General features: G+C 29.4%; 3 protein-coding genes and 1 non-coding gene across 4 annotated transcripts; 2 read left to right on the forward strand and 2 right to left on the reverse strand.

Moving 5' to 3' along the window:
- The first annotated feature begins 2,338 nt into the window (after window positions 1-2,338).
- On the forward strand, window positions 2,339-4,199 carry LOC124912347 (40S ribosomal protein S4-3). Its single transcript, XM_047452956.1, has 5 exons — window positions 2,339-2,439; window positions 2,766-2,843; window positions 2,924-3,104; window positions 3,212-3,309; window positions 3,588-4,199. The coding sequence occupies exons 1-5, from the start codon at window positions 2,437-2,439 to the stop codon at window positions 4,020-4,022; spliced, it is 795 nt and encodes a 264-aa protein (XP_047308912.1). The 5' UTR covers window positions 2,339-2,436; the 3' UTR covers window positions 4,023-4,199.
- An 807-nt stretch (window positions 4,200-5,006) lies between these two features.
- TRNAG-GCC lies at window positions 5,007-5,077 on the forward strand. Its single transcript has one exon. It is a non-coding gene; the product is annotated as a tRNA-Gly (tRNA).
- A 188-nt stretch (window positions 5,078-5,265) lies between these two features.
- LOC124912532 (probable WRKY transcription factor 4) lies at window positions 5,266-6,695 on the reverse strand. Its single transcript, XM_047453167.1, has 3 exons — window positions 6,533-6,695; window positions 5,912-6,456; window positions 5,266-5,824 (listed from the first exon to the last, which is right to left on the reverse strand). Exons 1-3 carry the CDS (start codon window positions 6,569-6,571, stop codon window positions 5,461-5,463), a joined length of 948 nt encoding a protein of 315 aa, XP_047309123.1. The 5' UTR covers window positions 6,572-6,695; the 3' UTR covers window positions 5,266-5,460.
- A 3,340-nt stretch (window positions 6,696-10,035) lies between these two features.
- Window positions 10,036-14,158, reverse strand: LOC124911287 (F-box/LRR-repeat protein 3-like). Its single transcript, XM_047451749.1, has 8 exons — window positions 13,469-14,158; window positions 12,929-13,054; window positions 12,174-12,278; window positions 11,690-12,083; window positions 11,266-11,395; window positions 10,871-11,165; window positions 10,535-10,786; window positions 10,036-10,427 (listed from the first exon to the last, which is right to left on the reverse strand). The coding sequence occupies exons 1-8, from the start codon at window positions 14,114-14,116 to the stop codon at window positions 10,377-10,379; spliced, it is 2,001 nt and encodes a 666-aa protein (XP_047307705.1). The 5' UTR covers window positions 14,117-14,158; the 3' UTR covers window positions 10,036-10,376.
- Window positions 14,159-14,459: the final 301 nt, after the last annotated feature.

The raw sequence follows: 14,459 nt of genomic DNA on the forward strand, positions 1-14,459 counted from the left end.
GATCTTGTTTTGTTTAGAATTTTTTATTTTATCCGTTTTTTTTTTACAAATTATCTCTCTTCCACGTCACTATCATTTTTATTTTATTTTTTAAACGTTGAGTTTTAATTTATTCTTTAGAGTGCGACTAATTCTCACGGATTAAACACATAATCCACAAACACACCTAATCATTAAACATACGTTTTATCGACTAAAATACTAAAATATATTTAATTTTAAATAAAAAAAATATTATAATGATTTAAGAAATTAAAATCAAATAACTTAATTTTCTATCCAACAATTTTTTATTATGCAAAAAATCATTAAACAAACCAATTTGGGACAAAGCCCAAGTAGCATTTGAATGGATATATTATTTGTAATAAACAAAAAAATAAAAAAAAAATTGTTAACATCAATCAATGCATTAAAAAATGAAATAATCTCTTCTCTCTATGTAAGAATTAAAAAAACATTATATATATAGAAAAAGTTAAAAGATATGGTTGTTAATTATCTTCATCCAACCGACCATAAAAAAAAAAAAGTAAAAGACACGTGGACACAACCCACCGACCTTTGTCCAACTCCTCCTTTATAAATTAATTACAGTAGAGAGAGAGAGAATGAAAAGATGAAATGGAAGTGAAGGAAGAAAGTATGAATGAATCAAGTGAGGAGAAATCAAACAATGGCGGCGGCCTGATTAAACGCATAATCTCTGATCTGGTGAATGTAGGAGGTGGTGGAAAAGAAAGTGAAATGGAGAGTAGGGACGGCAAGGGAGAGAAGGAATTGGAGGAGATCATCCATGGCGGATTTATTGATAATATTGTCACCGGTCATCTTCTTCTTCCCAAGAATGATCATATTGAAAAAGAAGAACAAGTTGTACTTCCGCCGGAGAAGACAACACAAAATGGTGGAAATGGAATCATTCATGGGATTGTTTCTCACTTACCCGCAGCCATTACAAGTAAGCTCTCATTTATTATTATTATTATTATTATTATTATTATTATTATTATTATTATAATTATAATTATAAATTTATTAGTATTTTATTTTAAAAATTTGTTTTTGTAAATGTTTGTTTGTGTAAACTGTGTAGATGGTGTATCTCCAGATACAGAGGAAGCTTCCATGTTGATTCACTCTGTTATTCACGAATGAAGATTGAAGAAGAAGAAGAAGAAGAAGAAAGATTGTAATTCATTTTAGGTTTTGTTATGTAAGAATAATAAGTACATTTTGAAATGTTTGTATATAATAAAATTTCTATGCTGAATTTGTAGGCTCATTTGCTTTTCAAAATTAAATTATGTAACCAAAAAAAAATGATAAAGTGTTTCTCTTTTAGTTTTTTTTTAATTTTATTATTTTTTAAAGATAATTTATGTATATTAAAAATGATAAAAATTATTTTTAAAAAAAATAATATAAGAATATGACTTACAAATTATTATTATATCATGATAACTCAAAAGCCTAAACTTATCCATTTTTACTATTTTATTAACATAGAGATCATTATATATAAAAAAAAAAAAAAAAAAAAGCCAAGTCCAAAATCATAACCAATATTTAAATTCTTAATTAACTAATTAATTTTTTTTTTATTTTCCAAGTAGTTTTTATATATATATAGGCCTAACTCTTTGTAAACATTTGTAAGAATGTTTATTTGAACTAAATCATAAGTAATAAATTTATGAATATATATCATAATCTAAATCATACTAATAAATAAATATATATATATAACTTATTAAATTAAGATGAAAATGTTATATAAGAAAATATACATATGTGTCAAAATTAATTCATATGATTATCACGGGTTCAATTCTCACATAAAACACTTTTAATGAAAGTCATTAACAGGTGGTCTCATGCTAACTAAATATTTTTTTTATCATTTTAAACTAACCTAGTTAATATTTGTTTTGTATTTCATCTATTGAATTTTTTTTTAAATAATAAATAAATGAGAAAGCAACATTTACCTATTATCTTTAACTAGTAGTCTTAACTAATTAATTATTCTTACATTTTTCTACTGAAAATAAAAACTAAAAATAGTGTTACGTAATTAAAAAATACTTTATCTTAATAATATAAACTATAAGACATTTATTTTTATAATATTTAATTTTTTAAATTATTCATTTGATAAATAAATAAAGAAATCATTAATTTGTAACAACCCTTATTACAAAAACAAATAGTTCAACTCAAACTTCGACTGGGCTTAAATTGGGTCTATAATATACTGAAAGTTAATAATGGGCCGATAACAAAATCTAATAATTACCCATAAAGAAGAATCAGCGGCCCAATTATCGTATATAAACAGACTTCCTAGGGTTTCAATCTTCCTGTCGCCTCCACCTGCTAGAGAAGAAAGCAGGCACTGTGAGAAGAGCTCCTCTTTGACCTAGCTAATTCAACATGGTATAGATCTCTATCTCTCTTATACGCTTCATACCCTTCTTTGAATCTTTATCTTCTGTATAGTTTCGCGTTAAAGATCTTATTTTTAAAAGGTTGTAAGACTGATTTCTTTGTCAAGCATTTGATTCTATATAATAACTTGTTAAAGAGTGATTTCCATGGAATAATCTGTATGATAAGCAAGTTGAATTGTATATTTTCCTTTATCTTCAAAGAAAGTTAAGATTTTTCATATCTGATCTGAATTTTATCTTGTTCATGTTATGAATCTGAATTGATTTTAGATTTCTTTGGGTCTCAAGAATATGTTATATTGTGTTTGACAGGCAAGAGGTTTGAAGAAACATTTGAAGAGGCTCAATGCTCCCAAGCATTGGATGCTTGACAAACTTGGTGGTGCATTTGTAAGTTATATAAACATCACAATTATAAGTTAATCTTGATGTGTTATTTAGAGATATGGGTTTTCTTTTTGGTAATGTAGGCTCCCAAACCATCATCTGGTCCCCATAAGTCAAGGGAATGTCTTCCATTGATCCTTATTTTGCGAAACAGATTGAAGTATGCTTTGACATATGGTGAGGTTGTATCAATTGTGATGCAACGTCATATTCTTGTTGATGGGAAAGTTAGGACTGATAAGACCTACCCTGCTGGTTTTATGGGTATGTTTTTTTTAATTACCAAATCTTCTTATTGCTACCATTGTGTTTGTTTTAGCTAGGTTTTATCTGTCATTAACTATTTTTTGGAAACATTTATCTTTGTTCAGATGTTGTATCGATCCCTAAGACAAATGAGAACTTCCGTCTCCTTTATGATACTAAAGGTCGCTTCAGACTTCACTCCATCAGGGATGATGAGGCCAAGGTATGTCATTTGCTTGATCATTGTTTTACTAAAGAGCTTGTTCTATGTAAACACTCCAATGATTTGAAAAAGTTAAATATTTGGGTCTTTTTTTGTCCTTGTTTTATCTGTTTTCTTTAAAATTAATCAAATCATCAACCAAATACCCTCAATTCAAATAATAGGGTAATTTTGAATTTAGTTTGATGATTGCAATGTTTTGATTGATAAAAATTGATTCTTGATGGATGATGTTATTTGTTTTTGTCCTCTAATTTATATACTCTTGGAATTTGCAGTATAAGCTATGCAAAGTTAGGTCAGTCCAGTTCGGTCAGAAGGGAATTCCATACATCAATACCTACGATGGTCGTACAATTCGCTACCCCGACCCTCTAATCAAGGCCAATGACACCATCAAGTTTGACTTAGAATCAAACAAGATTGTCGACTTCATCAAATTCGACGTTGGGAATGTTGTGATGGTGACTGGAGGAAGGAACAGGGGGCGTGTGGGTGTGATCAAGAACAGGGAGAAGCATAAGGGAAGTTTCGAAACTATTCACGTTCAGGATTCTACCGGTCATGAATTTGCTACCCGTTTGGGAAATGTGTTCACAATTGGTAAAGGATCGAAGCCATGGGTGTCTCTTCCTAAAGGTAAGGGAATTAAGTTGTCGATTATTGAGGAGGCTAAGAAGAGGCTTGCGGCTCAAACCGGAGCCACTGCTTAATGTAATGAAGAATTTGTTGGTGTTTTTGAATTTTAAGTGCTGGTTATGAACACTTTGAGTGATTTTTCATTTTCTGCTTAATCTGGATTTTTGCTTCTTTGATTAGTAGTAATACATTGTTGTTAGAGTAACATTTTTGGTTAATGTTATTTATATTCTATATTGTTATTCATCTTATGATATTTGGTTTTTATTGTATTTTGAAAATCTTTAACTATTAAATAGATTTATACATATTTTAAACCAAATATTTTCTTAAAATCTGCTGTTCTTTTATATAGTGTTAAATTTTTAATTTTTTTTTTATATACTTAGAAAATCAATTTGATGTACTAGCTGTGTATATATGATTAATTTATATTTATATCCAGAACAATTGATTTGATGTAGAACCATATATATTTATTATTATTTAATCTGAATTATGTTATCATTATAAAAATAAAATTTAAAATTAATATGGAATTAAAGATCATTTTGGATCTGTTATCTAGTTAATTTTATTTTTTTTAACTAAATTTAGTTTTTAATATTTAATAGTATATTAAAATGTTGGATTTTTAAAATAATATTTATGATTAATATCTTTAATTTTTAATTTGATATAATATTTATGTAAGAATCATACTATTTTTTTTTTTAAATTAATATATTTTTTTTATCAAAAATATAATATTTACCAAAATCAAGGTAAAATAATATAATATTTTTCTTTCTTTCTAGTAAATTTTTATTTACCTTTAAAATATATAATAAAATATAATTTCATTTCTACATTTAGGTTATTGAAAATATTACTATTCAGAATTTTATTCAGAAAATATAATAAAATATTAAACGTTAAAAAGTAAATTAAAAATTTATTGTTTAAATTCAGAACATGTAAAATGTAAATCGCTCAACTGATCTATTTATTTTGTTTTATAATTTTATATGGAATATTAATTTAGTATATATTAAATGTTTTATAAATAAATTTCATAAGCACCAGTGGTCTAGTGGTAGAATAGTACCCTGCCACGGTACAGACCCGGGTTCAATTCCCGGCTGGTGCAATTCGTTTTTCAAAATGCCGGTTTTTAATATAAAGAACAATAATTTTTTTATTTTAATAAATCAAATTTTGATTATATATTAATTCTGATCAACATACTATGTTTAGCTTAGATTCTTTATATGTTTTATTGGACTAATAACATGACGATTTTATATAATTAGTATAAAGTTTACAATGCACCATAAGTAACTATAAAACTTTTTTTTATAAGCAATTTGATCTAAAACCTAAAAAAATGAAAAGCCTAATAAGATTACTAGTACATCTTGACTTGTAAACCTTGATGATAGTGACTTAGTCTTTAGAGTCAACATACTCTTTCTTAATACAAATATGATGTCCATTTGAAAACATTTAATTGGCCCAATAAATTGTCTAATTCTAAGGACCATAGAAGGAGGAAAATGGTCCCATAAAGCTTCCAAAACTAGAAAACTCATGACTAGTCCTCTTTTCCTTGAGTGTTATTGCATCTTGAAGGACATCTTGAAAGGCATTGAAACTATTGTTCATTGTGCTTCTTGGAATGGCTATAGGCCTAATCGGCATGGAAATGTTGTCGTCGTTGCTTCCATTTTCGGCCCATCCAAACACCCCCCTTTGGTTACCACCCCTACCTTGTTTCGTAGGTATTTCATGGTTGTGTTTTCCTTCATATGTAGTGATCACGTCCCTTAAATCTTCAGATGCCCGTTCCACTTGTTTCCTAACCGAGCAACCATTGTTGACACATTTATAGTAACTCCTATATTTTGAAACAAATGATTAATACTCAATTTTGTTTTCTAAGACATAAATACTTAAAATTCAAATTAGTTACTTAATTTAGTACCTAGGATTTTGATTTCCCTTAACCGCCTTTTGCCCATATTTCCTCCACTTATAACCGTCGTCAAGAATATCAATAATGCTAGTAGTTTGAATAACTACTTTGGTCTCAAACTCAGCTCCGGATCCAGAAACCATCCTAGGTTTTTTCGACTCGGAAGAGAATTCTCGAAAGCTATAACTAGAAGTCTCTTGTTTGATACAATTATCAGTTGGGCAATTTGATATCGAAGATCTTGGCATGGGATGAGTGTGGGTTCCGGTGTAGACAATCTCAATTATTTGTCCATCGGAATCCTTCTCAACTTTCTTCTTAGTAGGACAATTTTTGAACACACATTTGTAATAGCTTCGCGGGTATTCACTTCCTTTCATTTGTTTCTGTCCATATTTTCTCCAATTATATCCATCATCATCAATGGATGGAACATGGGAAATGGGTGGTGGTAGCAAATTAGTGACTTGATCAACTGATATTCCACCAGTTTCATTTTGATCATTCATACTCCAATATTGTCCTTGTTGATCAGTTTTGAATGTTTCCTCAGCCTGTTGAAATTGTTTGATTGATTTTATTTGAAATTGAAAGATATAAATGGGGTTGAGATAGGTTTGATGTACTTACTTGAATAATATTGATGTCCAAATGATTAGGGAATTCCATTGAAAGAGGTTGAGGTTGGATGATGTCATGGAAATGGAGGTTGCTTAAGTCATGTTGACCAGGTTTGTCGGTAAAGGTAGATTGAAGAAGAAGATGAGTGAGAGAGAAATCAGGAATATTATTAGCCATGGGAATTATTTGAAATGGTGGTTTGGAATAGATTTAGAGAGTATTTATTGTTGAATTTTATCTTCTTTGGGGGCGGGAGAAATGAAATGGGAAGAAAAGTTGTGGTTTGATGGTGGATGTGGTCAAACACTGACTGGGTCTTGTTCTTTCACTCGGTCACAAAAAAAAAAGAAAAAAAAAAAGTTATTTTGTATAATAAATTATTAAAATATTTTAATAATTAGAATGATGGTTAGAAATAGTTTTTTTATTAAAAGAAATGATAGCCAACACTTTTTGCTCTTTTTTTTTATTGGACTATCAATTCAATTCTAATCTTATTTTCCATTTTTGATATTAAGAAGAGTTTGATTTTTTTTTTATTGAATTAAGAAGAACTAGTAAGAACTCCACAACTATTATTCTGTTTTAATTCAAAACTTTCAGATAGAATTCAACTTAGTCTCTTAATCGATTCTTATGACTGAGCTTTGGTGGGTTAAGAGATTGATTGTTGTTAAGTTTAGAAAATGGAATTAATTGTGTAATTTGAATTTCTAAATAAGTTTATTTAGACTTATATAAGATTAAGATTAGAATTGAAATTATAATTTTAATGAAATAAAGTGATCATGTAATTCTCAATTATAATTATAATTATAAAATTTTATTTTTAAATAAAACAACTTATTAATTAAAAAACGGTTAATGTATTTTATAATTTTTAATTTAAAAGTTAACATTTTATTCAATAATTTATTTGAATATTTTATTTGAACGATTTCATACAACTATTTTAATAATATAGATAATATATATTTAATTATATTTAATTATATTTTTTTTGAAAATAGAAATTAGATTCAAAACATAAGAATTAAAATGAAATTTAATGTCATTTTTAAAAATTAAAATTAGAATTCAAATATATATATATATATATATATATATATATATATATATATAAAGATAATGAATGATAAATGTGATTTTTTTAAGTTAAATATCAAAAAATTTATTATCACATCAATTGAGAATTTTTGTTTCACGTAATGGACATAATGAGAAAAAATGCAAAATGAATTGATTGAAATAGATTTTGTCTCTCGATGGTTATGTTTTTTTTGTCATTTTTAATGGAGTTCTTAGATATTTTTCAAAAACTCCCAAAAGACCAGACAAAGCGATTCACTCTCTCATTTTTTATTCGTCATTGTTATGGTAGATCTATCAGAAATGATAATTTTTGAAAAAAACTCGGGACTCATCAGTAAAGTGAGTTGTGGGTCAATACGATATTCTTTTATCATATCACATTTGTCTTTTGCTGATGACACGTTTTGCATTCTTCAGACTACCTATAAGAATTTTAAACACCGTTAGAATATTTTATGGTTATTCAGTAAATGTTTCGGTTTTCGAGTTAATCTTAATAAGTCAAACAACTATTTTCATACTCTATTTCAAATAAAGAATGATGAGGTTGTCAAATGTGTTGGGGTTCAAAATTTGTGATCTTCCATTAACTTATCTTGATATACCATTGGGTGTTAAGTTCTTTATGATCATTGGTCTTTCACAACTTATCTAGGGATCACTAAAATAAAATATAAACTATCTAGGTAGAAAAACAAAATAATCTCAAAAAGGGGTCGACTGATTCTCATTAAGTGTGTTGTCATTCGCCCTAAAAGTGTGCAATAAAAATAGAGAGAATAATATGTAAATTCTATGGACATTATATTATAATGGTATAGTAGATTTGCAATGGAGCCGGATAGTTTTTAGATATCGATGATATGTAATTATGATTATGATTGGTATCGTTGGTTCACAAAAATATCTAATTATCCAGTGGAGTGTGGTATTTGGAGGTGAATATATTCAATGTATAAAAGTTTTCATGAGTAATCTAGATTTATTGTGAGGATGATTTTTCGATCAGTTTTTGGGATGACATTTGAAGTAATGTTAAAAGTCTAGTTACGACGTATCCTAAACTTGTTTTCATTTTTATATGAACAAATGTCACAATTAATGACATATTTGATTTTCGGTCTAATGGTTTTGCTAGCCGAATGATATAGAATGAGATTAAACATTAGAGAGAGTTTGTTTCATAATAGAGCTTTACTTTTGATATGATGCAAATAAGTGTCCCCGTTTGAATAAGAGGTTATGCGTTGTCAAAACATTGATAGTTTATATATGAGACATTGCTACAATTTGTTCGCTAAGATAACTTCATAAAAAAATTGTTGGGAGAAATTTTGAGAGTCAAAGATTTAATCTAAGATCTCATTCTTTGAACGTGACATTATTCACGGTGGAATTCTTACAAATGATATGTGCATGAAAAAAGTTTTATTATGCGTATGTGTCACGAGAAGGTTGAATTTGCAACTTACTTACTTTTGCATTATCGATGAGTGACTAGTATATGGTGTTTTTTGTGAAGTATTACTGAGATTCATTTTGGGTGATACCCGAGTCTTTGAGTAGTTGTTGAGAAGTTTAGATTGATGCGATTGATTTAATAGACTTATATATTTGAGTTGAGAAGTTTATATATTTGAGTTACAATCCCAAATAAATTTTGTTGGACTATCTGATTAGAGAGAAATTGTCAAATTTTTTATGATCGTAATCGTCCGATGCGTATAACTAATAATATTATTATTATAACGTTTTTTAAGATTCGTTCCGAAAAGTCGATAGAGTCAAACTGGAAGTTAATCGTTTTTCTCGAGTACGTATGAACTCGATAACGTATTAAGTAATGTCTTTTTTCATGTTCATGTTTTGTTATCGTGTGTTTACACAAATTCTATCATTTTTAATATATATGTATCGTTTTCAAAATAAAATATAATATAATGATAATGATATATTATTTTTTTTAAAGGCATTAATATATAATAATAATTTTGTTTGAAACAAATATAAAATATTTTCATTAATAAATATAATTGACGATGTAATGACAATCATCTAGGTTTAATGACACAATATATATTTCATCATTCCATAACTTTTGTGTATCAAATCATTACATGTATCCATTTTTCTTATTTTTATTTTAAAATATCAAACCATATAAATCATTTAATGAAAGTAATAGAGCATGACTCAAAGAATAATAAATTGGACAAAATGAAATCTGCTTTAAAATGTAAGGAGAAATGTCTAAAAGAAAGACTATTCTCAATGACTTTGATTTTCCTTTTCCTTTTCCTTCTCTTTTGATATTGTTTGTTCTTTTGTTTTGGATTGAGGTTAATTTGTAACTATTGAATACCATAATTAGAATTTGTGTCTAATTGGAAAATATATATTATTTAAACAACAAAAAACCATTCAAACTTGCTTTGATCATCAATTAAGTGTAAATAAATTGACTGTTTTATAAGAATAAAATAAAAGACTAAAACCAACCACTCATCTCTGCAATTTCATATCTCCTTCTAATGTGAAAATTTCATAAGAAAATTCAACATTTTATAAAAAAATATACATATATTACTACAATTGATCTCCTTCTTAGGCCTTGTTTGATCTTTAAAACCAAACCTTTTACACAAATTAGCCTAATAAACACAACCTAAATGATATAAATGAACTCCTTAGTCAAGATTCAACAATGTGTCCTCGCATTTTCAAAAGTGTTTCTAACCTTATTAAAATCTTCGGTTTGATCTTACTGCATGTCTTCGGCTTTTAGTTTCCAACATTGTGGGTCTAATTCATCCTGCCAAGAGAAAATTTAAATATATTGGCTCCAAGATAGAATTCATTCAAATATATTGAAAGTGACAAAAGTTTATAACAGAAAACAGCCAAATAATAACAACATACCTGATATTCCTTATCTCGCCAATGAAAAACGCAGCCACGAGCTTCCAAATGATCAAAGAGTAGTTGCGACAACAATGACTTAAAAGAAGTATGAAGCTTCACTTTGGTTAAACCTCCACATGCCAAAAGTGCAGTCGCTAGCCCATTTGCTGACAACCCTTTCCAATGCAAGATGGTCAAGCTCTGCAAGCAGCTTATGCTCGCAAGCGATAGTAATCCAATGTCTGTCACCGAGCTGTATGACAAGTTTATCTGCAAAATCATATAATTCATTAGATTTTGTTTCATATTTAGAACATGTTACACCAAGACCAGAGAAGAAGCTATAGCTAGTACCAGTCTTAGGTATTGGGAGAAATGAGCTAGAGTAATCATTCCAGCATCATCAATACTACAACACTTCTTTATGTCGAGCTTTGTTAGATTCCTACAACCCATGGCTATAGCTGCTAGACCCGTTGATGTAATGAATGAACATCCTCTAATTTCGAGTGTGTTTAACTTTGAACATTTCGATAATGATATTAAGGAACTGTCTGTGATGTCTTTACAATAGGACATGTTGATTGTCTCCAGGTTGGTGCAACCACGGGCAATTGATAAAAGACCTGTGTCTTTAACTCCCGCTGATCTGAATTTAAAAAAGAAAATCATAAAAGATCTTAATAATAGTCGTTAACGTTGTTATTTAACTACATCAAACAAGGTCTTAGAGATTGAGAGTCACAAACCTGTATAAATCAAGTTCTACAAGCTTTGTGCAGCCCTTTCCAATATGGACAAGACCTTGATCAGTTATATTTAGGCAGAGTCCTAGCTTTAAGGTCACAAGCTTGGAACATCTTGAGATGGACTTTAGACCTGTAGATAAAAAATCAGTAAATTATATAACTGAAAGCTTAACATTTAGGACTCTGGTAGTATTTTGGTTGATGATTTGAATGATGTGTTGATTGAATGTTGGATTATTTGAAATTATTCTCAAATAACCCACATCAAACAAGGCTTCACATACTAAAAATAGAATTTCTAATATGGAATTTAAGAAAGTATAATTGAGTACTTTAAATTCATTTTCCTCTGTTTAACAACACAAATTGATCAATTAATAAATATAGATGTGGATGATATTAAACTTGAATGATCTAGAATTACCTTCATCTCCAATCTCATTATCTGTAATGTCGAGCTCTTCAAGAAGGTGGCAATATTCTCCAATCAACACAAACGCCTCTCTTGGGACCAGAGTACATGCTTCCATCTTCAGAGAAGTAAGAGAAGAACAAGAATTCGTAATATTGGCGATTGAAACGTAAGTGATTTTACGGCAACATGTAATGTCTAGCTTCTCTAAGTCCTTGCATTTCTTCACGAGAGAAGAGAGGCCTTCGTCAGTAACACCTGAGCATTTGCTTAAGCTTATTTCCCTTAGAGAAGTACAACAGTTTCCTATTGCATCAAGCCCTGAACATGTAATTATGCACCAATCCAGTTTGATTGATTTCAATGCTGAAAGCTTTTGCAAAGAATTGGCAAGTCCAAGAGTGACCTGAACAAACAACAGACAAATAATTAAAAATAAAAAATAAGATTGAGAAATACTTCCTTTAACTATTTGGAAACCGAGGAAAGAACTTACAGGAGAGCCTGATGCTAAGATAAGTTGTTCAATACATCCTGTTCCATTTGTTAGAGATAACAACCCGACATGGCTGATGTTAGGACAACTTGACATATCAAGCATCTGTTAGGTGATAAAACAATAGTCATTCAGAATGAAATAGGTAAAAACAATTCTTTCCATTCTTTGAATTTCTCTAAGAAGCCTGTTACAATCTTTAATAGTAAAAGAGGGATATTATTGACTACATAGTTCATATTTCACTTTGTACTTCTGAATTAGCATATGGATTATTTGAAAATATAGGAATGATGTACTTTTCAACCATATTTCTTCAAAAGTCACTACCTGATATCCCCTCAAACTCATAATATCAATTACAGAAGCTACATTAAAAGTTTTATTTTATCAAAGAGAATAAGAGTATTATTATTTGTGAAAGTTTTCTTTCAACAGATCTGAAGCTGGATCTAGATCTGGGATTGGACAAGAAAATGTCAATAAATTTCTTTCGATGCACATTTTTTGTTTGAGTATCTCGTCTGGATGATGATTTAGATGAGATAATGTTCGGAACCATAACTTAATTAGACATATATTCACAAATTTGTTAACGTTTTCTCGTCCAAATCAAGACCCAGATCCAGAAAATGTCTCCAAATGAGAAAAATATTGGATTCATTCTATCTTATTATTGTCTCAATTTGTGTAACACCCTTTCTTCTGTATAATATTTGTTAGATTCAGCACACACAAAAAAAACAATAAGTTACCTTTAGTGATTTGCACTGTTGCTTGTTGACACTTAAGCAATCATCATATATACCAAAGCACCCATAAAGAACCAGATCCTCAAGATATTGGAGTTTTAGGACTGCTTCCAAAGAATTATTTGTGATCTGCAGAACAACAGAATCATAAAAAGAAGTAAGTTTTATGAAAAACCTTAATCAAATTTTGGTTTATGTGTTCCATAACAAACATTTTCTACCAATAAACAACAAAAATGAAGACAATAATAAGTCCTGCCTACTAGTCAAACTTCATTTCAATCATGGAACAATATAATCCCACTTAGAGATGTCCTAAATGTATCATTAGACTAAAACAATCATAGTATATGCCTTTCTATATATATCTTCCAAGGTGGAGCAGCCATGTCCATTAAAGTCAATCACCTTAATGGGATCAGATCAGAATCACTTAATTCTACTTAATTCTTAATAAATTTGACTCAAAACACTGTAGTAAAATAGACAAATTAATCAAAATTACACACAAATCACAATGAAAAATGAAGAACAGAAAGTTACCGGTAAGTGAGAAAGATCCAGACTACGAATCTCCTTACATTTAACAGCAAGCAAACTAATCCCTAAATCTCCAATTCCCAAACACCATTTCAGATTAATCAACTTCAATTTCTTACATCCAACAGCAATACATCCAATCCCAATATCAGTAATCGACTTACACCTCGCCAAACGCAAAATCTCCAAATTCTTCGCTTCAGCAATAGCAACCGCAGCCGAATCCTTCAACTCCGTCGCATTCGACAGATCAATCTCAACTAAATTCGGACATTTCGTAACTAAAACAGTCAAACCAGCTTGAGTAAAGAACTTCGATCTCGAGAGATCGATCTTCCTAAGCATTTCGCTACAAACAGTAGAAATAACGGAGAGTGAACCGTCTGTAATTCGAGGACATAACGAGAGATCGAGATTAGTTACATATGGATAGCGAGTTAAGATGTTGTTGAGATGTTCGGAACGATGTGGTCTGAGAGATCTACGATGATGAGATTCGATAGTATAGAATGATTTACAGACTAGAGAGAATGATTTCCTGTCGGATGAACTATCGTTGAGGAAATCGAGGATTTGGAAGATGATTTCTTCGGAGAGAAGATCGAAATGACTGTTATGATCCATTGTTGATTTCTGCTTCTTCATCATCATCTGGAGAATTTGCAGGTTAGATTGGATGAGATCTGATTTTATATTGAAGATTAAAGATGACAGAGAAGAAAGATAGATAATATTAATAATAATAATAATAATAATAATAATAATAATCGGAAAGAAAGAAATAAATAAAATTGGTTTAGGCAGTTGTAACAGCCAGGCAAGAGTGAAATTACGAAATTATCCTTGTTGTTGTTTGTAATTGTTAGATAGGTGATACTTGATAGGGGTCGTACTCTAAAAAACTGCAAGTACGTACTTACCCTTTCTATTGACTGTACGAACTTATTTTCATAATTAATTCATTATTCAAATTTTCCTATTGAGACCAAGAAAT

Source organism: Impatiens glandulifera, chromosome 8 (genome assembly GCF_907164915.1).
Source record: "Impatiens glandulifera chromosome 8, dImpGla2.1, whole genome shotgun sequence".
Lineage (NCBI taxonomy): Eukaryota > Viridiplantae > Streptophyta > Magnoliopsida > Ericales > Balsaminaceae > Impatiens > Impatiens glandulifera.